At 38.2% G+C, this 26,895-nt stretch overlaps 2 protein-coding genes across 3 annotated transcripts in view; one reads left to right on the top strand and one right to left on the bottom strand.

Moving 5' to 3' along the window:
- LOC112665367 (pregnancy zone protein-like) overlaps positions 1 to 25,951 on the top strand; it is a 50,262-nt gene extending 24,311 nt beyond the window's left edge. The window contains exons 15-36 of one of the 2 annotated variants that reach the window (XM_049102520.1): positions 61 to 210; positions 2,774 to 2,938; positions 5,101 to 5,224; positions 10,901 to 11,036; positions 11,443 to 11,671; positions 12,173 to 12,299; positions 12,541 to 12,662; positions 12,879 to 12,930; positions 15,975 to 16,058; positions 16,977 to 17,153; positions 17,446 to 17,533; positions 18,529 to 18,685; positions 19,070 to 19,144; positions 19,412 to 19,589; positions 20,210 to 20,430; positions 21,316 to 21,534; positions 21,706 to 21,836; positions 22,211 to 22,301; positions 23,038 to 23,106; positions 23,477 to 23,579; positions 24,718 to 24,759; positions 25,415 to 25,951. In XM_049102520.1, the coding sequence (XP_048958477.1) occupies positions 61 to 210; positions 2,774 to 2,938; positions 5,101 to 5,224; positions 10,901 to 11,036; positions 11,443 to 11,671; positions 12,173 to 12,299; positions 12,541 to 12,662; positions 12,879 to 12,930; positions 15,975 to 16,058; positions 16,977 to 17,153; positions 17,446 to 17,533; positions 18,529 to 18,685; positions 19,070 to 19,144; positions 19,412 to 19,589; positions 20,210 to 20,430; positions 21,316 to 21,534; positions 21,706 to 21,836; positions 22,211 to 22,301; positions 23,038 to 23,106; positions 23,477 to 23,579; positions 24,718 to 24,759; positions 25,415 to 25,437 (2,763 nt within the window). In that variant the 3' untranslated portion in view covers positions 25,438 to 25,951. The remainder of the gene's footprint in view (positions 1 to 60; positions 211 to 2,773; positions 2,939 to 5,100; positions 5,225 to 10,900; positions 11,037 to 11,442; positions 11,672 to 12,172; positions 12,300 to 12,540; positions 12,663 to 12,878; positions 12,931 to 15,974; positions 16,059 to 16,976; positions 17,154 to 17,445; positions 17,534 to 18,528; positions 18,686 to 19,069; positions 19,145 to 19,411; positions 19,590 to 20,209; positions 20,431 to 21,315; positions 21,535 to 21,705; positions 21,837 to 22,210; positions 22,302 to 23,037; positions 23,107 to 23,476; positions 23,580 to 24,717; positions 24,760 to 25,414) is intronic. The other variant, XM_025455028.3, reaches the window with a different exon arrangement.
- Positions 14,910 to 15,726, bottom strand: LOC112665368 (ORM1-like protein 2). Its single transcript, XM_035707120.2, is given in 3 exon segments — positions 14,910 to 15,629; positions 15,632 to 15,655; positions 15,658 to 15,726. Coding segments are annotated over 3 exon segments (453 nt in total). The 5' UTR covers positions 15,698 to 15,726; the 3' UTR covers positions 14,910 to 15,240.
- Positions 25,952 to 26,895: the final 944 nt, after the last annotated feature.

The following is a 26,895-nucleotide window of genomic DNA, read 5'->3' on the forward strand; positions in this document are numbered from 1 at the left end:
GAGAGTGTTGAGGTTGTAATACTTAGAAAATTTGCTGCCATAATTGTATTCTCTTTACAGGTAAATTTGAGCTTCTCCTCAAACCAGAGCCTGCCGGCCTCACACACCAACCTAGAGGTCAGGGCCTTTCCTAACTCCCTCTGTGCCCTCCGAGCAGTAGACCAGAGTGTTCTGCTGATGAAGCCTGAAACTGAGCTCTCCCCTCAGTCGGTGAGTCTTGCATGTCAGAGCATGCACACAGGAGAAGACCAGTTCAGGAAACTGGAGGTTATAGCTGAAAGGACATGTGTTCTTCTAAGTGTCAGGCATGGTGTAGTAGGTTATGTATGAAACGGAATATAATTCAGTTCCACAAAAGACGTTTTGCGCAAATGCTTTCCAAGTCTCACTTCTCTTCATTCTCTGTTATAATATATTCTCATTGAGGGAGCAACATGGCTCCCCACCGCATTCCCTGCCTAGCCCAGTACCTTATGTAGGTACAAAGATGCCAGTACATTGTCAATGAATGAATACATGAGTAATAATTCTTTCAGATGGGTATTATTACCTTAATTTTATGAATGAAGAAAACATAGCTAGGATAGATAAAACCACTACAAAAGGAGCAGGCCAAAAATATATTTTAAATGTGGAATTTGGAATCAGATTTCATATTCAATGCTACCTTTAATGTACCACGTTTCAAGGTAGTTTGTGAAATGCCTGATTTTTAAGCTTGCTCTAAAAATCTAGGCAGTTACTCACTGGTTTGAAATATGGACAAAAGAGAGTTTCCATTCAAACTACTAATGAAGCACTTTCAAAAAGGCCTTGTGGTTTACTTTCATTGTCCCCTAATAAAGGGACAATGTTCACTTTGTGACAAAGCGACAAATGTTCGCTATGTCTTGACCAGGGGCTGGATCCTGCTCTAGGAACAGGCATTCTATTGGTGAACAACCAGATGTGGTTTTTGACCATCTTAGACTTACAGTCTTATGAGGTATTAAAATAAACAAACAAGCAACAAGGGACACCTGGGTGGCTCAGTGGTTGGGCATCTGCCTTCGGCTCATATCGTGATCTCAGGGTCCTGGGATCGAGTACAGCATTGGCCTCCCTGCAGGGTACCATAGCATTTACTGTCTGTTCCAAACTTATCTGAAGAGTTTTATTTTTTTATTTTTTTTATAATAAATTTATTTTTTATTGGTGTTCAATTTACCAACATACAGAATAACACCCAGTGCTCATCCCGTCAAGTGTCCCCCTCAGTGCCCATCACCTATTCACCCCCACCCCCTGCCCTCCTCCCCTTCTACCACCCCTAGTTCATTTCCCAGAGTTAGGAGTCTTTATGTTCTGTCTCCCTTTCTGATATTTCCCACACATTTCTTCTCCCTTCCCTTATATTCCCTTTCACTATTATTTATATTCCCCAAATGAATGAGAACATACAATGTTTGTCTTTCTCCGATTGACTTACTTCACTCAGCATAATACCCTCCAGTTCCATCCACGTGGAAGCAAATGGTGGGTATTTGTCATTTCTAATGGCTGAGTAATATCCCATTGTATACATAAACCACATCTTCTTTATCCATTCATCTTTCGATGGACACCGAGGCTCCTTCCACAGTTTGGCTATTATGGACATTGCTGCTAGAAACATCGGGGTGCAGGTGTCTCGGCGTTTCATTGCATCTGAATCTTTGGGGTAAATCCCCAGCAGTGCAATTACTGGGTCATAGGGCAGATCTATTTTTAACTCTTTGAGGAACCTGAACCTGCTGAACCTGGAATCTGAAGAGTTTTAAACAGAAGAATGACAATTCAGATTTCTCTGTTAAGGAGATGCTGTTTGCTGCTGAGAGGATAAGAACTGAATTGAAAGAATGGAAAGGGTTAGTAGGTTATTGTCGTAGCATAGATAAGAGATGAGCGCAGCCAGATTAAACTGTCTGCACAGAGGCCAGTATTTGTTTAATGACCTGGATACCATATGACTAAGCAGGTGCCTGACACTAGGCTCTAGGCAAAGACTGAACTGCAAATGGTTTATTTCTAGGTTGCCTGTGCACCTAGTTTTTTCTCAAACTAGACATGATCCCAAAATAGTAGACTAAAACAAACAAAAAACTTCAGTAGAGTTGGAAACAGTTATATAAAGTGGGAAAAGGAATGAATTAAGAATTTACAATGATTATTTCTGAATGATAGGATTATGAGTGGCTTCTGTTCTTTCATCACACTTCTCTGTACTGTTCACATTTTTGGCTTCCTTTTATTTTTTGTTAAGATTTATTTATTTGAGAGACTGCACAGGCAAGTGGAGGAGGGGAACAGATGGAGAGGAAGAATAACAAGCAGATTCCCCACTGAGTGTGGAGCCCAAAAGGGGCTCAATCTCATGACCCTAAGATCATGACCTGAGATGAAATCAAGAATTGGACCCTTAACCAACTAAGCCACTCAGGAACCCCTCTGCTTCATTTTAAAGGAAGGCATTTGGGCTAGGACATAGGAGACTTGAGTTTTATTCTTAACCATGGGCTGTGAGACTTTGATCAATTAATTTGATTTCTCTACATATTAATTTCCTTTGCATAGGAAGATTAGGATCCATAACTCTTATTATTTCCCCATGATTATCTGTGTTGCTTTTTATAACATCAGCATGGGAGTATTAAACAAACACCATGATCTTCTAAATCCCAGGTTGAACATTATCACACTTAAAATAAAATTAAAAAAAAAAAACGAGTTTTCCCTCCTTCTCTCAATTTTGCAGGTCTATAATTTGCTACCAGTAAAGGGTATCTTTAGTGTTGGTTATGGAGATCTCAGAAGAGAAGATAGTGAGCAATGTATCCACGCAGAAGACTTTATTCACGAGGGGATCATTTACACGCCAAAGCAGATCCTGGATAATGATGACATTTACAGTATTTTTGAGGTAATTCATCTTCCTGATAATATAACCAAACTGAGTTTCAAGTCTTTACTAAAATGGAGAATAAGTGGGCTTCTGAGCTCTAGAATCTGGTCCTGTGCTCCCTAAAACAAAGCTAAGATTAATAGAAAAATACTGAAACATCAGAGGCATGGAGAACTTTGTACATATACTGATATTCTATCACGAATTTATCTGGCTCTTTAAAGAGCAAGGGGTGTACTTTTAGGGTTCACAACCTCAACCAAGTGGATCCCAAAGCTATTCACTACTGTCATATCCCCTCTCAGCCACTGTCAGAGATTCTAGTATGTGAGGATAACAAAACATTTCCCATATGTTGGAAAGGTGAATTCCTTATTGGCAGCCATCATATCAGTCTGATGCACAATAAATACATATTGAATGAATAAATGACTGAACATACAACTATGATACTTTCATCATCTTCAGCAAGTGCAGCAAAATTTCAGGAAAACTTGAAAGTAATCTTTCATGAAGAAAAGATTCACAAAACTTGGGTAGTAATGCTAGTATTACGGGTATGTTAGATAAAATATTTATCTTTGAGATTAACTAGGCAGTGTTGTGAAAGGAGAGTTTATCTAGTTTGTGAGATTAAACCTTATCACCACCAGAAGGACTGACAACTCTCTTTACACTTTGAGGAAAATATGTCATTCTTCTGCAGAGTAGCCGACAGCAATTTAAATCTGTCTCTTCTGGAGCCTCCAGAATCATAAATCAGTTGGTGGTAGGGAAAAGGAAGAGGACTTCTTAGGTTTCCTAGCTTATTGTTTAATCTTTAAACATGTATTTCTGACTTCTTTCTATCTCATGTCACTGCCACCACTGATAGCTGTGCCTCAGTTCTCACAGTCTCTCACTACTCTGAAATAAGACAGCAAATAATATTTACCTGTGGCTAATATTGAAAAAAAAAAAAAGGCAGCTGAGACCTGGTGGGTTGTAGGAACCAGGTGACTGCAGGCATCTGCATGTCTGTTTTGGATACAAAGATTCAAGATACTTAAAAGAAAGGGAGAAGGAATAAATTATGAAAGAGCTGAGTTGAGCACAGAGATTCAGGGAAAGGCATATTTCCCAACAAAACATAAAACATAAAGAAAAGCAAAGTTTACTAGGATTGTGAAGAAAAATCTCCACTATGCAACCCTATAATTTCAAATGAAAAGAAACAAAAAAAGTACTCTGTGCCGTAAGACCATGACTTACACACACAGACACACACCAGCACACCCACATTATATTTGTTTGAAGGGAGAAAAGAAAGGAAACATAAACATCCAAGTGTAAAATATTTAGTTTCTTTGATGCAAAAGATAATTAAAGGGGCATCAGCATATAGCACACAAAATTCAGAAATAGGAATCAGAAGACATGAGTTCGAATCCCAACTTCTCTTCACTAACTGGATGAACTGGACTTTCTGTGACTCTGTTTTCATATTTTAAAAATAGGTCTCTTCCCTATTTTGTGGCATTTTCATGAAGATCTTATGAACTCTGTACATAATAATAATGAAAGTATGATAGTGTTGGGAAGGAAATATTCTTCCTCAGGGTCTTCTAGCTGAACTAAGAATTAAATTTCCATGAGACAGATTAAGTGGAGAAAAAAACAATTTTATGTACTCACGCAAGCCCAATAATGAAATTGAGACCTAGAGAAATGCAGGCAGTTCTCACACTTTTTAGACAAAGATACAATACATTTGTGAGAAATTGACAGGATAAGGAAAGCAGATGTTGGGAACTCTAGAATTCTAAGTGGAATTTGGGCTGAAAAAAAAATGAATTTGGGCTGAGATCATAGATTAGAAAAAAAATAACAGGGTTCGTTTCTATAGCTTTCTTGGCTTTAAAGTTTCTATCTCTGCTGATAAGGAATTTTTTTTTTCATGCTTACTACAGGGAGGGTACTTTTCACATGGGAGATGTGTTTCCTGCTCTGAAAGGACAGAGGAGGGACTTAGTGTCCTTGTACCAACTGTTTCTCAAATAGCTTCAATTCCAAAAAATCAATATGCCATGTGGTTCATTTTGGGGCAGCCTGCTCTTGGCCCCTTACAGTACAAATGTAAGACAATATTCCACTCTTACGATTGGATTGCCAATATGCTTTAATCATTCATTTTCACCCAGTCCGCAGGATTATATATTTTTACCAACTCAAAAATCCACAAGCCGAATTTTTGTCAGCTGCCACAGCCATATCCGGGAGTGCCTATGGCCCATGCAGCAGTTAACGGTGAGATTTATTTGCCAGGTAGGATAATGGAAAAAAATGATGTTTTTCTGTGTATTGAATGTGATGACTCTGGAGTGATTTCTTAGTAAATTTTCCCCCAAATAACATCTCCACCCACCCCCCCAAAAAATAGGACCTTTAAAAAGATTATTGTTTCTTTTTTTACTGTCTCTGTCTGAAATCAAATTTGACTGCCTTTTTGACTTAGCCTTCAATAGTCGCTATTTCAAGTCCTTCTTATCCAAGGTGGTTTCAACACCTAAATTGGTCAGGATAAGAGAAACTGTACTACAGTAACAAAGAAACCCCGAATCTCAGTGGCTAAGCATATAACAGTTTATTTTTTGCTCACATAAAACTGCTTTTTGAGTCCAGTAGCTGTCCAGAGCAGCTTCTTGCCAAACAGTGAGTCAGGGATACCCATTCTGCTTTCATCTTGTGACTCCATCTCCAATGCAACAATTAAGATCATTACCATGGGAAAGGAGTTGGTTTGCACAGGACTTTTTTGGCCAGCTGTGCAAGTGGCATATATTACATCTGTCCTTACTGCAAAGGAGGCTGAGAAATGTGAAGGACACGAATTGTCTGTGTCACATTCTTTTATGAAAACCAAAGTGAGGGCAGCCCTGGTGGCGCAGCTGTTTAGTGCTGCCTGCAGCCTGGGGTGTGATCCTGGAGACCCGGGATCGAGTCCCACATCAGGCTTCCTGCATGGAGCCTGCTTGTGTCTCTGCCTCTCTCTCTGAGTAAATAAATAAATCTTAAAAAAAAAAAAAGAAAACCAAAGTGATTTTGATATATTGGACAAAATAGAATAATCCAACTTTCAGCAGATATACTACTAGTCTCCTTGTGTGTTTCAAGTGTATCTGGAAAGGGAAATGAGGGAAAGTTGGAAAGATTCTGAGTATTCTTTTCTATTTCTGTCAGGTCTAGAGAGAAGTCTCTCACTGCATGTTTGTATAACTACTAATCCTACTTCCTAATAAGAAATGTGCTGTAAAAAGTGTTTCTTAAAAATAAACACATATTTTAACACAGTAGAAATCACTTACCAAAGAAGATAAAGAATAAAGTTCTAGTTGACAACAGAGAAGTGACTAAGAATATTCCCTTAACAGAAAGAAAATTTTGTGTACAGGGGCACCTGAGTGACTCAGCAGTTGAGCATCTGCCTTTGGCTCGGGGCATGATCCCGGGGTCCCGGGATCGAGTCCTGCATCAGGCTCCCTGCATGGAGGCTGCTTCTCCTCTGCCTATGTCTCTGCCTTTCTCTTTGTGTCTCAAATAAATAAATAGATAAATAAATAAATAAATAAATAAATAAATAAATAAATAAATAAATAAAAGTTTTTCTTTTAAAAAAGAAAAGAAAATTCTGTGTATGGAAAAAGAGCACTGTGCTAAGAGTAAAGGGACATATTCTCATTATACTCCAACATGGTAGGACATATGGAACTTCAAAAATTCACAGACTCATAAGCTATCAAAGGCTCAATTTCTTTGATCCTAAATTAAGAGTGATAAAGTCACTGAGCATATATGTGAGCATAAATGAAGAAAATAGAATTATGATTCCATGAATAGTATGTTTTTTAAAAAAAATTGTAAAGCACTATTACTTTATGTTCATATTCCTCTTGATACCAAGTAGGTATTTTCTTGTCAATCCTAAGAGAAAACATGGTCATAGAATGATCAAGAAAACCTGAAAACAGAGTACCTTCATTGCATTCCTTTTTTCTTTTAAAGATTTATTTATTTATTTGTGAGAGAGAGACAGAGAAAAGGAGGAGGCCCATGTGAGCAGGGGGAGGAGTAGCGGGAGAGGGAGAAGCAGACTCCTCACTCCTCAATCCCAACCCTGAAATCACAACCTGAGCAGACAATAACCAAGAGTGGGACGCTTAACCAATTGCGCCACCCATGGGCCCCCATCATTACATTCTTATCCCACATACTCTGTAAGGCTCTATGCAAATTTTGCAGTTGTATTTATCACCTATCCATTCTTTCCTTTCTTTTTTTTTTTAATTTTTATTTATTTATGATAGTCACAGAGAGAGAGAGAGAGAGGCAGAGACACAGGCAAAGGGAGAAGCAGGCTCCATGCACCAGGAGCCCGACGTGGGATTCGATCCCGGGTCTCCAGGATCGCGCCCTGGGCCAAAGGCAGGCGCCAAACCGCTGCGCCACCCAGGGATCCCCCATTCTTTCCTTTCTATTCTTAGTAACCCCAGCTTAGTCTTGTGTCTCATTATTTCATAAAGAAATGATTATAAAAACCATCCTAAAAAAAATAAAATATAAATGAAAACCATCCTAACTTACCTTTCTTGCCTCCAGTCCTTTTCCACTTCAATCTGTCCTCAATACTGTGAAAGGTGTCATCACCCTTAAACTTTGCTTTTATCACGTCACATATTTCTCATAGACAGTCACTATTTCCAGAATTCATAGAATTACTGTCCTTGAGGTTTGAAAAAAGAATGTCCCATGTTATTATTTTATATATGTATAAAATATAAATGTATATATTTATCACATTTATATTTATATATTTATACCTGTAATCTTTATATATCTTTTGATCTCTGAAGTATTGTTATTTTTAAATCAAGCTAACTCCTACTTTAACAGATCTAATATATTTGTCCTAATCTTCAAGGTGTTTCATTATATAATTACACCTACTATTTCCTCAACACAGCCCTAAAATAGACATCCTACTCCATTTTCCCTATGGAGCATCCTTTCTAACCTCGGTGTGTGTATTCGTTAAGCCATTTCCATCAAATACCTCTTCCATGTTCCTCTGTTTCTCATTCTTCAATGATCATCTAAAAGTCTACTTTGGTGAAGTCTTCTCTGGCTAATCTAAACTTCACTTTTTGTCCTTCGCTGAATCTCTACTCTCTATAACACATACTTAACTGTTTCCTAGGGTTTGTGTCCATATCTTACTCATTGTAAAATAAAAAAGCATTTCAGAAATCCTCTTGCTGTAGCTACTCTTCATTCTTCTTGTTTGATTCTCACTGCAAATGGAGATCACGTGCTTTCAGCATTAAAGCAGCATTTGGTGCATTAAATTACTCTTTATTCTTTCCTTTACCCATTGAATAATCAGCTTATAGAGAGCTACAATTGTTTTCATGTATAGAGAAAAATACATTTTTTATAAATTTATTTTTTATTGGTGTTCAATTTGCCAACATATAGAATAACACCCAGTGCTCATCCCATCAAGTGACTACCTCAGTGCCTGTCACCCAGTCACCCCCACCCCCCTCCCACCTCCCCTTCCACCACACCTAGTTCATTTCCCAGAGTTAGGAGTCTTTCATGTTCTGTCTCCCTTTCTGATATTTCCCACTTATTTTTTCTCCTTTCCCCTTTATTCCCTTTCACTATTTTTTATATTCCCCAAATGAATGAGAACATATAATGTTTGTCCTTCTCCGATTGACTTATTTCACTCAGCATAATACCCTCCAGTTCCACCCGCAAATGGTGGGTATTTGTCATTTCTAATGGCTGAGGAATATTCCATTGTATACATAGACCACATCTTCTTTATCCATTCATCTTTCGATGGACACCGAGGCTCCTTCCACAGTTTGGTTATTGTGGACATTGCTGCTAGAAACATCGGGATGCAGGTGTCCCAGTGTTTCACTGCATCTGTATCTTTGGGGTAAATCCCCAGCAGTGCAATTGCTGGGTCGTAGGGCAGGTCTATTTTTAACTCTTTGAGGAACCTCCACACAGTTTTCCAGAGTGGCTGTACCAGTTCACATTCCCACCAACAGTGCAGGAGGGTTCCCCTTTCTCCACATCCTCTCCAACATTGGTTGTTTCCTGCCTTGTTAATTTTCCCCATTCTCACTGGTGTGAGGTGGGATCTCATTGTGGTTTTGATTTGTATTTCCCTGATGGCAAGTGATGCAGAGCATTTTCTCATGTGCTTGTTGGCCATGTCTATGTCTTCGTCTGTGAGATTTCTGTTCATGTCTTTGCCCATTTCATGATTGGATTGTTTGTTTCTTTGGTGTTGAGTTTAATAAGTTCTTTATAGATCTTGGAAACTAGCCCTTTATCTGATATGTCATTTGCAAATATCTTCTCCCATTCTGTATGTTGTCTTTGAGTTTTGTTGACTGTATCCTTTGCTGTGCAAAAGCTTCTTATCTTGATGAAGTCCCAATAGTTCATTTTTGCTTTTGTTTCTTTTGCCTTCATGGATGTATCTTGCAAGAAGTTACTGTGGCTGAGTTCAAAAAGGGTGTTGCCTGTGTTCTCCTCTAGGATTTTGATGAAATCTTGTCTCACATTTAGATCTTTCATCCATTTTGAGTTTATCTTTGTGTACGGTGCAAGAGAGGGGTCTAGTTTCATTCTTCTGCATGTGGATGTCCAATTTTCCAAGCACCATTTTTTGAAGAGACTGTCTTTCTTCCAGTGCATAGTCTTTCCTCCTTTATCGAATATTAGTTGACCATAAAGTTGAGGGTCCACTTCTGGATTCTCTATTCTGTTCCGTTGATCTATGTGTCTGTTTTTGTGCCAGTACCACACTGTCTTGATGACCACAGCTTTGTAGTACAACCTGAAATCTGGCATTGTGATGCTCCCAGATATGGTTTTCTTTTTTAAAATTCCCCTGGCTATTCGGGGTCTTTTCTGATTCCACACAAATCTTAAAATAATTTTTTCCAACTCCCTGAAGAAAGTCCATGATATTTTGATAGGGATTGCATTAAACGTGTAAATTGCCCTGGGTAACATTGACATTTTCACAATGTTAATTCTGCCAATCCATGAGCATGGAATATTTTTCCATCTCTTTGTGTCTTCCTCAATTTCTTTAAGAAGTGTTCTGTAGTTTTTAGGGTATAGATCCTTTACCTCTTTGGTTAGGTTTATTCCTAGGTATCTTATGCTTTTGGGTGCAATTGTAAATGGGATTGACTCCTTAATTTCTCTTTCTTCAGTCTCATTGTTAGTGTATAGAAATGCCACTGACTTCTGGGCATTGATTTTGTATCCGGCCACGCTACCAAATTGCTGTATGAGTTCTAGCAATCTTGGGGTGGAGGCTTTTGGGTTTTCTATGTAGAGTATCATGTCATCGGTGAAGAGGGAGAGTTTGACTTCTTCTTTGCCAATTTGAACGCCTTTTATTTCTTTTTGTTGTCTGATTGTTGAGGCTAGGACTTCCAGTACTATGTTGAATAGCAGTGGTGAGAGTGGACATCCCTGTCTTGTTCCTGATCTTAGGGGAAAGGCTCCCAGTGCTTCCCCATTGAGAATGATATTTGCTGTGGGCTTTTCGTAGATGGCTTTTAAGATGTTGAGGAATGTTCCCTCTATCCCTGCACTCTGAAGAGTTTTGATCAGGAATGGATGCTGTATTTTGTCAAATGCTTTCTCTATCTATTGAAAGGATCATATGGTTCTTGTTGAGAAAAATACATTTATGTCCAGACTCTTTGAAGAAGCAGCAGGATTAGCTTTCCTAGAAGACAGAATAGATAAATGTACAAAGTAACAAGCTGGTGTGTTAAGTTGTTCCAATAATAAACCTTCCCTGAGCAAATGACCTTATTCTATTTGAGAAATTAGGCAACTCTAAGAAACTCATGATAAAAATGAGGTTTACATTGGGCCCTTTGTACTGTCTTTCCACAGTCCTGCCTCTAGCACGTGGTAGTGCAGGAGCAGTTTATCCAATGGTCATGAGACACAGTTCTCCAGCCGTGGAAGTGAAAGAGACAGTGCGGAAGTACTTCCCTGAGACCTGGATCTGGGACTTGGTACCAGTCGAGTAAGTTGTGTATTGCCCAGAATTTAGTTCAGGAGAAGATGCGACCCATCCTCTATGATTCTGGTGTTCCTCAGCCTTTTGGTTCTGCTCCACTTCTTCCTGGTAAACATTTAGGTTCATAGTTCATTGATCTCAGAGCTTAAAATGCAGTTTTTTCCTAATTTGGTCCTGATATGTCTAAAATCATGGAAAGTAGGAGACTACCTTTGCCCCTAAAAGGAAAGGATGAACTTTCAAAGACTTTGCTAGAAGTGCCCAACCTTGTATCAGGTTTAGTGTTGACCACACTGGATGACTAGGTTACCAAGCTCCATAATCAGCTAGGGTCTGTGCTAAAAAATAAAATAAAAAATAAAAATAAAAAAAAATACTGACTCACAAGTCTCCCTCTCTTTCCCTCCTCTAGTTTATCAGGTAGAAGTGAGCTGGCAGTGAAGGTCCCTGACACCATCACAGAGTGGAAGGCCAGTGCCCTCTGCTTGTCAGAAATGACAGGGCTAGGCCTCTCCCCCACCATCTCTCTTCAAGTGTTCCAGCCTTTTTTCCTGGAACTCACTCTTCCCTACTCTGTGGTGCGAGGAGAAGCCTTCACACTCAAAGCAACCGTGTTCAACTATTTGTCCCACTGCATTCGGGTAAGGACACTCCTCTGAGAGCGAGCAAAGTGCAAAGAAGAAACATGACCGCCACTTAATATCTGGATCTCCCGGGTCATCTCCCAGGGATGGTAGCTGAAGAATGCTGTAGCCAAACTGGGGAATGGAATAGGTGTTAAGAGCAAAGCTCCCTGATTGATCCAAGGTGATAAGGTCATATTCACTGAGGGCTGTTTCCTAAATTCAGACATTAACAGCCACCTGATTACCTTATTATTTTTTTTTCACTCTGACTAAAGCAAACATGTCCTCCTTGTGTTGGCATGAAAGCCTAAGCCCTGGGAATATCTCAATTCCATTGGCTTTTCAGTTTCCTATGGGCAACAGCTATACTACAAAGCGTTGGACAGGATTTACCTCATTTGAACAATTCCTCGAAGCCTCTCAGTTGGTTCACATTGTCCTTTGAAGTTCCTTTCCCCTGTTACTGTCCCTCTGCCTGTGATCTTTCTCAGATTTGTGGGTGGGTGTGGGGGACAGGTCAGTGTGCAGCTGGAAGCCTCTCCTGACAAGTCGGCTGACCTAGAGAGAAAGAACGAAGAAACTCCCTGTATCTGTGGAAATCACCAGAAAACTATGTTCTGGGCTGTGACCCCAAAGTCACTGGGTAAGTGGTAAAGTTGTTAACAAATCCTACTTCCTATGTTGTAATGATTTCCACTATGATTTTCCACTATGACCCAGATACGTGCTTTTTTTTCTCTTCCTTCAACAATGATGAGCTGAAAGAAATTTTATATATATATATAACTATATATATATATAGTTATATATATATATATATCTTCAAAAGGCAAGCCATGCAATATGGAATCGCTGTTTAACTCCTTAAGAATCTTATTCCCCAGGAAAGATGAATTTCACAGCTACTGTGGAAGCCTTGCAGTCTCAGGAATTGTGTGGCAATGAGGTGCCAAGAGTCCCAGAACTTGGACAGAAGGATACTGTAGTCAAGCCCTTATTAGTTGAGGTATGCAGGTATACTTTCTCTGACTCTCAGGGGCCTTATCATATTATATAGCATTACCCACTATGTCTGGGACAATCACATTTCATTTCCCAAAAATATAGATGTGTTTACAACTCAGTTTCTTACTAACATTTTCTCTTCCACTTTAAAGTGGTTGATGTTTTTCCTATATATTCAGTATTACCTTACTTTTTCACCTTTTTTTTCAATATAAAGCCTGAAGGAATAGAAAAGGAGGAAACTTTCAACACACTCCTCTGTGCAGCAGGTGAGTATCAAAAACAAACAAAATTCTCATATTAAGCCACTTGCCAAAGTGTATAGTGGCAGAATGCTATTTGGGGGTATATTTTCCTCTGGGAAAAAAATTAGCATACTCTCCCATGTGCAAATCTAAAAATCTTTGATTCAGAACAATTTTTTCCTGATGAAGGCTTAAAGAAGTAAAAAGACTTATCTAAAAGCTCCTGACTAACAATGAGAACTAAAGCTGATGAGCATAGAACAGGATTCTTTCCAACACTCAAGCTTCTTCCTAAACAATTTTCAAAGTGTTAAAATATCTGTGTGGCAATAGTACTATTTATTATTCAATTAATAGTTTAAAGATACTCAAGTTTAACTTATGTAAGTTGCTTGAAGAAGAACTTCAGGTCAATAACATATATAGGAAACCAATGTTTTATTAATACCATTAATATAATCATATAAAAATTATCCTTAAAATGTTTCACTCTGCACCATCTAGAATCATCTTGGGATGATGCTCAGTGTGCAGATCTCTCTTCTCTATCAGCATCCCCTGATAATCTCATTTAGTCACAGAACTTGAACTAATAACTTTGTACTGGAGACAACAAAATGCACTACTTAGGTCCATGCCCTTTTCCTAACTCAAACTCGTTTATTCAGTTGCCCACTAATCATCTGCACTAACAGGCCTAGAGGCTAATAGACATCTCAAAACCAGCATGTTCAAAACTACACTTCTGCTGGTCTCCACAGGCCCACTCCTCCTATGGTTTTCTCCATCTCATATTATGGAAATTCCATTTTTTTTCTACTTACTTGAGATAAAATCTTTGTAGTCACCCTTTATTATGTTCTCTCTCTTAGACTCCACAACCAAACTATTTTCAAATCTAATTAGCTCCATCTTCACATTATATCCAGAATCTTCCCATTTCTTACCAAGTCCACTTCTACTCTAGTTTTTCCGCTCCTGGATCATCTCAACAATCTCCTAACTGATCTCCTGGTCATCTTCCCTTGATCCTGTACAGCAAGAGGGATCATTTAAAGCACATGCCAGATCATGTGGCTCTTCTGTTCAAATCTTCCAAGAGTTTCCCATGACCTGAAAGTTAGAGCCTATATCTTCAATGTCCCATCCAAACCCTTGCTACTGCCATGACTTCATATCCTGTTACTTTCTCCCTCACCCTCCTCTGGCCACAGTGGACTCCTAGTATGGTCTTGCAACACAACCTGCATGCTCAAATTTCTGGAGTATTTTCACTTCTTGTTCCTTCTTTCTGGAAGTCTTTTCCCCCAGATATCTATAAATCTTACTCCTTGACACATATGAAGTCTTCAATCACCTGTGATTTTGTTTTATCAAAGAGGGGAGCCCGATTCCCACACCCTACACTTCCTGATTTATTTTGTCATACTAGCTCACCCATATTAACTCTCTGCCTTAATTTTCTCTATAGAGCTATATTATTACTATATAGAACTATATATTGCTCTGTAGAACTATATCTCTAACATCTATCATAATAAATATTTATTTGTTATTTTATTACTCCCATTAAAATAAAAACTCTAGGAATTCAGGAAATTTTTGTTTTATCATTGCACTTAAAACAGAACCTGGCATATAGTATGCACTTAATACGTACTTATGACATGAGTGTTGTTTTTAAAGATTTTATTTTTATTTATTTACTTGAGAAAGAGAGATAGTAAAAGAAGTAGGAGCCCTCTGAGGAGGGAACCTGATGTGGGGCTCAATCCCAGGATCCTGGGATCATGACCTAAGCCAAAAGCAGACACTTAACAGGCTGAGCCACCCAGGCACCCCAGGAACATTATTTTTTAAAAACACTAATAATAAATATTGACATAAACAATGAAGGAAAAGAAATAAGCATAACATAAGGTATATGTTTATGTTTCCTTATTTACTGTAAGGAAATCTTTTTTTTTTTTTGGAAAGAAAAAAAAGTATCTTTATTATAAGGAAAATACACAGCAAAACAGAGCTGGAAAGTGGTGTGGGTAGAAGATCTAGAAAAAAAATCACAAAACAAGCTGCTCAGTTACCAAATGAGCTGTTTAAACATGGCTTCCTGCTATGAAGGAGAGTGATTGAGCCCTTATCTTTCCCACCTTTCCTGATTCAAAAAAATTTGCTCTTAGGGCTGGGCCCCGGGAGCCCCATTTTCCAATCTGTTCTCTTCCTGGAGTTGGGGAAAGGTTATATAGTTCTCAGGTTTTCAAGATACAGAAGACAATACGGAGAAGGAAAGGATGTTCTAGCCCTTTGGTCCAGTGTTATCCCCAGCCCTATCCCTCAGTATTTGTTGATGCCAAAGAGACGAACCCCATGGAATTGGGGTAACTTAGGCAGCAGTACGCTAAGCAATGAGGCTGTGTTGATGATGAAGTGAGCAGCATCATACTTGGTGTAGAAGCTGGCCAGGAGGTAGAGTACAATAGGAGAGATGCTGAGGAATTTGCGGGAAGAGGTAAATTGGAGCCCGTAGTCCATCTGTTCCCAGTGTGTCAGTAGCCGAGCCTTCCCTTGGTCAGGGGTCTCAAAGAGTGTCCCTTTTACTGTATGTAAGAAGACATACATAGCCAAGTTATGGATGACGTTGGTCAGGGTCCAGACAACAGGTATGCTGAAGAAGGGGATGCTGAGTAGAACCACATGCAGCAGTCCTACCAAGATGATGTAGGCCAGATGCCCCGGCTATTCACCACGGAGTGTTGGGGTTTACTTCGCTGTGTGCCACCCCCACATTCATCCTGCGGCTTCCCCAGCGGGTCCCACTCGAGGCCTACTGTAAGGAAATCTATAAAAATTTAGCACAAACATATATTATTATGAACTTAACTGACATGAATCATGACTTTAGGAGAAACGGGTTACATCAAATAATGTAACTTGGGTTACATTATTATAGAATAGTCAAGAGAAATGGCAGGTTGGAATTTGATCAAAAAGGGGGAAAAATTAAAAAAAATAGAACATTTCTCTCATTCTTTTTCCCTCTCTTATATATCTTTGTCTTCTTTCATTAGAAACTGATGTACCTGAAAAGTTGTCACTAAAAGTTCCTTCAGATGTGGTTGAAGGATCTGCCAGGGCGACATATTCGGTTTTGGGTGAGTCGGCCAGCCCAAGGCAAGCAGCTGTCCATCTCATTATTCTAGTGCATGTAGCCTCACCATCCACGGTTAATGAAGACTTCGGGTGTAGGCACTGGATTGAGAGAAAGAGCACTAAGCTAAGAATTGCTTTGTATATTAGTCAGAAAGGGGGTTGGATGGATGTTGTGCTATTTATTCTACCTTGACATACTTGAAGGAATAAGAAGGGTCACCCCTCTCTGCCCTCATCTTCAAGAGATTGACTAAGTGATGATGCTTCCTAATAGTTTTGAAAACAGTTAGCTTTTCCCAGACATGCAGTTCATCAGAAAAAAAGTGCCCTGCCATTATTTTTCCCATCCTGGAATCATCAACTTTATTTTTCCCACTTTTTTCTATCTTTTCTATTTCCTGTTTCTCTTCACCTCTTATACTCTTGTCCTTCCCTCCATAAGTGATTTGACCTCTCATTTAGCTAGTAATCTATCTTCCTATCCCAACAGAAACCAGCTCTGATTTTTTTTAAAGATTAATTTATTATTTTAGAGAGCTCAAACTAGGGAGTGGGGGGAGGGACAAAGACAGAGGGAGAGAATCCTCAAGCAGACCCCCCACTGAGCACAGAGCCCAACTCAGGGCTGGATCCTGCACTTATGAGATCATGACCTGAGTGGAAACCAAGATTTTTTTTTTAAAATCTTATTTATTTATTCATGAGAGATACATGGGGGGGGGGCAGAGGGAGAAGCAGACTCCATGCAGGAATCCTGATATGGGACTCGATCCTGGGTCTCTGGGATCACGCCCTAAGCCCAAGGCAGACGCTCAACTGCTGAGCCACCCAGGCGTCCTGGAAACCAAGATTTGGACACTTAACTGACTCAGCCACCCAGGTACCCCTCCTCTGATGTTTTAATATCTTTCATTCCCCAGGTGACATTCTAGGCTCTGCAATGCAAAATCTTCAGAATCTTCTCCGGATGCCATATGGTTGTGGAGAGCAAAATATGGTCCTATTTGTCCCTAACATCTATGTTCTGAACTACCTGAATGAGACACGACAACTGACAGAGACTATCAAGTCCAAAGCCATCAACTACCTCATCAGTGGTGAGAGATAACTACAAAAAGAGAAATCTTAATTGATTCCCTAAATATCTCTTTCAGTGAACTCAAATCAACATACGTTTGGTTAAGATTTCATAATCACTGTTGCTTCCATAGCCAATAAAATGTCGGACTGTACTGCCAGGAAATTCAATGGCATTATCAAGCCTTGAAGACATCTTAATAAAATAATAGTTTTCCTTCCTATGATTCCTAACCAAGCTTTTAGGGAAAAAACTGATTAATTCTCCAAAGTCTCTGCTATTTCATAAATCTATGAATACTTCCTCTTCAGGGTACCAAAGGCAGTTGAATTATAAGCACAGTGATGGTTCATACAGCACCTTTGGGGATCATGATGGAAGAAGTCAGGGAAACACTTGGTAAGATCATTGTTTCCATATGTTTGCTATGGGTCCATTCTAATCTGGAATTCTGGAAAGTTCTTTCATTGAAATGTGTTATCCTTTAAAACTCCATATGTCTGTCATTCTACTGTGTAATATCACCATTTTGTGTATGAATACACACCAGCTGTGGGAGCACAATAAATAGCAGGAAAATAAAGATTGCTCAAAATGAAAATATAAGGCAGAAAGTGTTATAATGTGAAATGGTAGTAAGATAAGCTTCTATACTGTGCATTAAGGAAAAGGACAGAAAGAGACTGTGATGATATTAAAATCATTCAGGAGGGCATCTGGGTGGCTCAGTGGTTGAGCATCTGCCTTTGGCTCAGGTCATGATCCCGGAGGTCCTGGGATTGAGGCCCACATCAGGCTTCCCACTCTAGAGCCTGTTTCTCCCTCTGCCTCTCTCTTAATGTCTCTCACGAATAATAAATAACATCTTTAAAAAATAAATAGGGATCCCTGGGTGGCACAGCGGTTTAGCGCCTGCCTTTGGCCCAGGGCACGATCCTGGAGACCCGGGATCCAATCCCACGTTGGGCTCCTGGTGCATGGAGCCTGCTTCTCCCTCTGCCTGTGTCTCTGCCTCTCTCTCTCTCTCTCTCTCTCTCTATCATAAATAAATTAAAAAATTTAAAAAAAATAAAATAAAATAATAATAATTAATTAATTAATTAATTAATTAAATCATTCAGGAGTTGGCAGTTTGGGTTAATTCTGTAGAAACCAATAAAGTTAAGATTTTTAAAAGACGCTCATATTTGCTGAACAAACAAAAGAATATTTAGGGGGTAAGTGTCATTTCCCCATCAATTCTTCCCAAGAATTTCCTCTACTGGATGGCAAAGACCAATGACTGAGAGAAGAGCACTAAGCTAAGAATTGCTTTGTATATTAGCTCACTAGTTGCCCAAAGTGAGCTTTAAATGTGAGATGGTCCTCACGTCTGTCTCTTCTGTGCTGGACAGGCTCACTGCATTTGTGCTCAAGTCTTTTGCTCAAGCCCGGTCACACATTTTTGTGGAGATGTCACACATCACGAGTTCCCTCACCTGGCTCTCACAAAGACAGAAGGAAAATGGTTGTTTCCAACGCTCTGGATCACTACTAAACAATGCTATTAAGGTGGTGCCATTAATTTTGTTCTGGTCCCTGAAAATAGTGATGTGTAGGAGCAAAGATACACCTGTTGATTCTTCACGTCTTGGCGACATAGCTTTGAGGAAGGATGGTAATCTCTAAAGCTTCTGAAATCTGACAATAAATTAGTAGTTATTTATTGAATTATAAAACTGCATGCAAAAACCCTAATATATTACTGAAAGTGAGAGGAAATGATGTGAGACAGATTCAAGAATTTTTGGGTGGAGGAGAAAGAGGGAAAAATCAATAATGTTGCACAAGAAAAAATGCTTTCTGGTGAAGAGTGTGCAGGGGGAAAGTAGAATTAGCCAACTCTGGCTAATGAATATTGAAGTGTTTGAATATCTCTGCCTCTGATCTTTACAGGGTGGGGTAGATGATGAATTGACGCTCTCTGCCTACATCACCATTGCTCTGCTGGAGATGCCACTGCCTGTCACTGTATGTACCAGCACAGTCCTCACAAATACAAGGAATACAAATCTTGAAACTGAGTAAAATGAGTTGCGGGTTTTATGTTATTTAATTTTGGTATATTTCACTGGAACATAAAAGACTAGATCCTTCTGGAAACTGCAGAGGAAATTATTCTCTGGTCAGAACCATGATGTTACATGATACATTGTGCCTTTTAATCTGGTGTTAGCCTACCAACAATTCATTAGCCTGGTTCTGCTACCTAAAGATCTCTTTTTATCTTCCTTATAGCACCCTCTTGTCCGCAATGCTCTATTCTGCCTGGAAAGTGCCTGGGGATCCATCTCAGAGGCCCAAGGAAGTCTTGTCTATACGAAGGCATTATTGGCTTATGCCTTTGCCCTAGCAGGAAACCAGGTCAAGCGAAATGAGCTTCTTAAATCACTAGACAAAGATGCTGTGAAAGAAGGTAAGGGCTGCTATTGCAAAATTTACCTCCAAAATCACCAGTGATTGAAAGAAGAAGGAAGATCCATCATGATTATATCATATCATATATCATATCATATTATATTATTATAAGGATAAGAACAATTACCACGGAGGCACCTGGGTGGCTCAGTGCATCTGCCTTTGATTCAAATCATGATTCCAGGGTTCTGGGATTAAGTCCTGCATCAGGCTCCCTACTGGGAGCCTACTTCTCCCTCTGCCTATGTCTCTGCCTCTCTCTCTCTCTCTCTCTCTCTCTCTGTCTCTCATGAATAAATAAATTAAATCTTTTTAAAAATTTTTTAACAAAAAAACAATTATCATTGATCCAACACTGTAATTCTGTTACTAACATGGATCATTTTTTCAGTTCACACATTATAAACTATACAGCCCAACTTTTAATATCACGCAAGAATGTAATAGACACAAAGACAAAATGTGATTTGCTAGAAATTTAATTTCCTTTTTTGGCAAAGATTTATGTGATATTTTTACATCAGTTTACCAGGTGAGCTCTGATTGTAATGATCGTTCATGAATTAGATTTTTAAACCATTCTTTAAATTTAAGAGCATATTCTTTTCCATTTCAAAGAGGACTCAATCCACTGGCAGCGTCCTGGGAAAGTTGAAGAAGTTACGACATTCTATCAACCCCGGGCTCCTTCAGTTGAAGTGGAGATGACCTCTTACCTGCTCCTTGCCTATCTTACTGCTTCGCCTGCCCCATCTTCAGAAGACCTGTCTGTGGCTTCACGTATTGTGAAATGGATCACCAAGCAACAAAACGCCAATGGGGGCTTCTCTTCCACTCAGGTCTGTGAAGAGACGCTAGGAAGAAAAATAAATATATTACTACATAAACACAACTATATTCTGGGAATTGAATAATTGGATAATATTTTCTAATTCATACTTTCTCCATTCCTCCACCACCAGAAAGATTCCAGCCTCATTATTTTATATATTCATTGTTGCTCTGTTCTCTGTACCGTCGCTAATATCTTTTCTTTTTAATCAACTCTCAAATATAAAATAGATCAATCTTCCTAAAGCAATATTTCATAAACTTAATTTCCTGATAAAGTAAATCTTTTCTTCATACAAAGACTAAAATTATCTAACATGTTATTCAAAACATTTCCCCTCCCCCAGTAAACACGGATACTCCTATCTAATGAGGCTAATCCCACCCCTTTTTCTGGAATTGGCTCTCTCCTTTCTCTGTCTCCACATAATATTTCCCACCCTGGTAGTTCCTGATGCCTCTCTTTCTATCCATATAAACTTTTCTCATGAAACATACATAATTTTATTTCTTCTTCATGGTAGCTTCTTCAGTAAGTCTTCTTATTTACCTTCTCATTAGTAAGTTTTCTCTTACTAATCTAGTTCTGCTTTCTTCTCCTTTCTCTGAATATTTACAACAAATATTGTGTATTGTTACATAAATTTATAAATTATTGAAACAGCCTCTGGTTTATGTCAGCTGTTTGGGTCTAATCTCCATTATGTATAAACTATTTGAATGGGGAGACTTTTTCATGTTCCCCTCAAGTACATAGAGTAGTTTATGGTTAAGAGCAGGGAGGGCTGTGTTTGTCATGAAATAACTCTGAGAGAAAATACCGTTGATCTGATTTACATCCAGTATGATTTTGTTACTTTCTCTCCTGTGATTTCTGCCCCATCTTTTTTCAGGATACAGTGGTAGCTCTCCAAGCCCTGTCCAAATATGGAGCAGCAACTTTCAGTAAAAGGGAGAAAACAACTGTAGTCACTGTCAAGTCTTCAGAGACATTCTCCCAAAAATTCGAAGTACACGATGCCAATCGCCTGTTGCTACAAGAAGTCAGGTTGCCAGAGATTCCAGGGGAGTACAGCACAACAGTGTCAGGATCAGGATGTGTGTACCTCCAGGTGAGACTTCTGGGATTTAGGGAATGCTGCAAATGAGAGAATAGGTCTCAGGAACTACATATGAATCTCCAAGTTGCAGAAGAAATATGAACTAAGGAGAGATATGAATCATCTAGAAGAGACAGACTATTTGCATGCAAAGATAAAAAAGTTTTTTTCAATTTGTTTTAGACATCCCTGAGATACAACATCCTGCCCAAGAAAGAAGGCAAAGTTCCCTTCAATCTGAAGGTTGATACTTTCCCCAAGAATTGTGATGGAGTAGACACTCACAGGAAATTCCAGATTCACATCAACATTAGGTAAATCCTTTTGTAATAATATCTTTTGTAGAATATGGAGAAATTTATTTCCTTTGCTGGGAAACTGCATTGTCCAAAGGCACACAATATGAATATGGAATTTTTGCAAAATTTACTAACAAGAAAATTATCTTCACTCTTACTGAAAAAAACCTTAACATTGAGTGTGTGATGTTGCCATACTAGCAGTGTGAGTTCAAAATAATGGTTTTTTGTAACAAGCATAGCAGAACAAATAGAATGGATGAGGAAGCTGAGTGGTAGTTAAGGATCAGGAACACCAGAAATAAAAGAGAAGAGGGATGGATTTCTATCTTGGTTGAACTCCAAAGAATTTTGTTTGAATGCCTTGTCCCTATGCCTTGACTTCATAGTTATACTGGGGAACGATCAAGCTCCAACATGGTCATTGTTGACGTGAAGATGGTATCAGGCTTCATACCCGTGAAATCATCAGTGAGAAAGGTAAACCTTAAATATCTTATGGATAGCAAAGCCATGATAAATGCTGACATTTATGCTTGTCAATTTTATTTCACTGATTGGGTTTTCAAGAGGTTTACTCCCTCAAACTCACTTCTCTAGAGTGTCTTCATAATTTTAATAGTGGATAGCCCTGTTATGCAGTCTCCAGTGTAAGACATATGTCATAGACATGGTTAAAAATGCTCCAGCAAGCCCTGTGACATCCAGATATGTGGAGAGGTACTGAATTATCTTCCTATCATATATTTTAAGAAGGGAAAATATACAATATACACATATGTATGATATAAAAATATATCTCATATACTCATATATACACACATATATATGTGATATTCTTCCTTGTTTCTATATATATATATATATATATATCCTTTATATATATATAAAAGCTAATGCTCTCTCTTATATGCATGAAAATGTATATGTTAGAGATAGATTGGATAGGTAGATGGTAAGTTGACAGATGATAAGCAGCTGGACAGACAGATACAGGTACACATAGATGATACATAGAGATACACAGGTACAAATAGATGATAGAGATGGTAGACAATAGAAAAAGGGTTTAATAAATATTGCTATTAACCTTGAAGAAATCATAATTAGCAGTTTGGATGTTTCTGAGCAGCCAGTTAGATCACAAGTACATAAAAAGGGCTCTCAGCCGGTAATTTCCTCATCCATATGTTTGGCTTATCCTCTTGGCCAACAGCTCCAAGAAAAGCCTCAGATTCAAAGGACTGAAGTGAGCACCAACCATGTTCTGATTTACTTTGAAGAGGTAAGATTCTGTGACTCTGCTGGACCTGAGAAAACTGCTGGAGGTTCCAACACACCAATCCAGATTCCAGATAATGTTTTACACACACATAGGTGAGGGAAGAGAAAATAGCCATAGAGGGAAATGAAGACTGGACCAGTCAACAAGGCTCAATTTACTACAATTTACTGTTCATAAAATCATCTCTTTTGTCCTCCTTGTATCTGCCACTGAGTGTATGACCTCAGTCTCAAAATGTCCCATGCTTTCCATAGGTTTTGGGGCAGATGGATAGCATAACCATAAGATTTGATAAAACCATAGGAAGACAGGATGGTAACTATTCACGATGTTAATCTTTGATTCCAATCCCATTTTCCTGTCTCTCCAGCTAACCAATCAAACTCTGAGTTTCTCCTTCTCAGTGGAACAAGACATCCAAGTTGACAATTTAAAACCAGCTACTGTAAAAGCCTATGACTATTATGAGACAGGTGAGTGCGATTCCAGGGGAGTACAGCACGACAGTGTTGGGGTCAGGATGTGCTTTGAAAGAAAAAAACTGACTAACCTGGTAAAAGTTCACCTTAACTAAATCGAAATTCCACAATCTTTCACTGGAAGAGAAAGTGAGTTTACAGACACTGGATAATCATGTGCCTCCTAAACTAGTCTTAGAAGCATTCTTCTAGATCAATCATAAAGCAATATTAGGATCAGTTCTTTCTAAATTCTCCTATAAAGTTGTTTGTTCTGGTTTGAATTATTCCAGAAATATAAGTAGAGTAGTACTAACTAAAAAGCATCTGAATATTGATTTGTGATATGAGACTTAAAATCTGATCAGTTTTTAAAAGATTTTATTTATTTATTTATTTATTTATTTATTTATTTATTTATTTATTTATTTAAAAGAGAGTGTGCATTGGCGAGAACATGACCAGAGGGGAGGGGTAGAGGGAGAGGGAGAAGCAGACGCCATGCTGAGCAGGGAGCCCACCATGGGGCTTGATTCCGGGACTCTGAGATCATGACCTAAGCCAAAGGTAGACATTTAGCCAACTGAGCCACCCAGGAGCTCCAAATTTGATCCTTTTTGACTTGTGCCTTGAGTAGTCTCACAAAAGTTGGGAAACTCTGTAATATATCATAAATTCTTCCTTTTGCTCACGACTTTGAACTAGAAACCAGTGTCTTAGCAGCTGATCCTATTAAAACTTGACTCCTTCCTGGAGTGTGAAAGAGTTCAGAGAGGAAGTTGTTTAACTCTCCAATAAGGAGAACACAGCTGTGGAGCGGGCCATACATTATCCTATAGATAGATAATCTTTCACTATAAAAGTGAAACTTGCCCCTGAATTCTTGAATTCCCCAAGCCCAATATTCTCCTCCTGTCCCCTCCACCAGTCCTGCATGGTTTAGTACAGAAGTCATTTGCTTTCAATGGCTACATAATTGTCTTTATACTTTCTTTCCTAGCTTATACTTATAAGTATATAAGTATACTTATATATATAAGTATATAATATATACTTATAAGTATATATTTCCTAGCTTATATTTGTAATTACTTGCTCATATGCCTACTACTGAATGTCTTCACCCTTGCTGTCTCATCATTTTGTGTTTCAGAGGAATTTACTATTGAAGAGTACAGGGATCCCTGCAGTGCTGGTAAAGTATAAACAGTAAAGCCTAATGCCAACATAAAGAAAATAAATAAAACATCAGTTGTCTGTATAAGTTTGCTTCTTGATCATATCTTTATCATATTATAAAAGCCCATGGTGTATCTTTTAGGAATTTAAACTATTTAAAATGTATTATAGACTTTCTCAGTAGGAAAAGAATGCATGTGAAGAAAAAAAAATGCATGTGAAGTATAATTACTGGGCCTGGGGTGACTCGTTTGCAGATGAACCCAGAAATTTGCCACGTATAAAAACTAAATCATCTAATATTTAGTTTATAGTCTATCCCTAGTGGTGATATATTTATCACCTATGACATTTTTAGGATGTTTCTAAACTTATACTAGTTAGGGTCAGGAAAGCTTTCCCTGTAATTTTCCATATAGCACAGCATGAGAGATGTGATCTACAAGATTTTCCTTTAGGCTGGTTGACAATGTTCATCTTTGACAGTATAGCACTTGCTATGAGACATTCACTTCTCCATTCTAAAATATGAAACAAAAAATAAGAACATACTTAACATTTAAAATAAATTCTATTAAGTTCAAATATTCACAACTGAAATATGAAAAAATCATTCCTTTAGTAGATGATAGAATTTTCCTAATTTTCCCACCTTTTATTCTACTGTTTAGAATCTGGACACAGAACTGTTTAAAAATGGAAACTGTGGACCTTATCAAATGACCTTCTCCAGTTGCAAAGGACTCATCAGGAGAGAAGATAGTGAGAGAAACAAGGGACAGGAATTGGATATATAAAAAATTTATATGTTGAATAAATTCATGACATATACACTTCTACCTTTTCCTTTGTTTTTTTAATCAATGTGATATTTCCCTTCTGAAACATGTATCTATTTCCCTCAGTATTTTTAAAAACACTATAAAAGCTATATGAAAAACTGGCTCAAAACACTACAGATTAATCAAAATGGAATTCCAAAATGTGTTCAAGTAACCCACAGGAAGATAGGCAAAATATAACAATCTTTCCAAATACTGGAAACAATCAAAATGTGCCCTAATATGTGAATGGTGATACTAGTGGTACATTCATGCCATGGAATATGACTCAACAATAAAAAGAAACAAGCTGTTGATCTACACAACTATTTGAATGGATCTCAAAAATATTATGCCTGGTGAAAATAAAGCCAATTTCCAAGATCATACTGTATTATTCTTTTTATTTAACAGTCTTGAAATGAAAAAAATTATAGAAATGGGAAAAAAATAGTGATTTTCAGGGATTAGGGATGGTAAGGCAAGAGGGGATTGACATGACTATAAAGGGATAACTTTAGAGAGATCTTTGGGGTGATGAAGTCCTGCATATGTTTCTTTACAAGTAAAATATTTGCTATTCTTTAGCTTAATAAAATGTTTTAGTAACTACTAAAGGCAGGGCCCCTGGGGGTCTCAGTCAGTTAAGTGTCTGCCTTTGACTCAGGTCATAATCCCAGGGTCTTGGGATTGAGCCCCCCATCAGGCTTCCTGCTCAGCAAGGAGTCTACTTATCCCTCTCCCCCGCCCTCCACCCCCTCATGCTCACTGTTTCTCTTTCAAATAAGTGAATAAAATCTTCTTTGAAAAATTAAAAAAAGAAACTACTATGGCTGGTTCCTCCCATCTCTCTGTTTTTATCTTTTTTTTTCCTGCAATGCTGTTTATTATTTTCTTTGAAAATAAACTTTGAAATCTTTCGTCAAGTTAATTATCCCCATAATCATATTGGGTACTGTTTAGTGTTGCATTGAATATAAATCAAGTTATAATAATTATGAATATCAGTAGTTTACAATATTTAGCCTTCCCTATTCAGATATAGTTTTATTTTCATTTATTCAAGTCACATGAAGTGAATTCTAAATTTGATTTACTTTCTGAATTTGGACTGAACTACAAAGTTGAAGGTTAACTTCATGAATATACATAGTATGCTAAGTTGAAAGCATAAAACAATGTATACACGGAGACAAATTTAAAAATATGTGCAAGAATAAGATTACAAGATAATGAAATACTAGAACAATATTTTTCATTTGTTGATAGAAACCATTGAAAGAGGGATGCCAATGAGGGTGGCTCAGTGGTGGAGCATCTGCTTTGGCTCA

The sequence above is a fragment of the Canis lupus genome, chromosome 27 (assembly GCF_003254725.2).
Source record: "Canis lupus dingo isolate Sandy chromosome 27, ASM325472v2, whole genome shotgun sequence".
Classification (NCBI taxonomy): domain Eukaryota; kingdom Metazoa; phylum Chordata; class Mammalia; order Carnivora; family Canidae; genus Canis; species Canis lupus.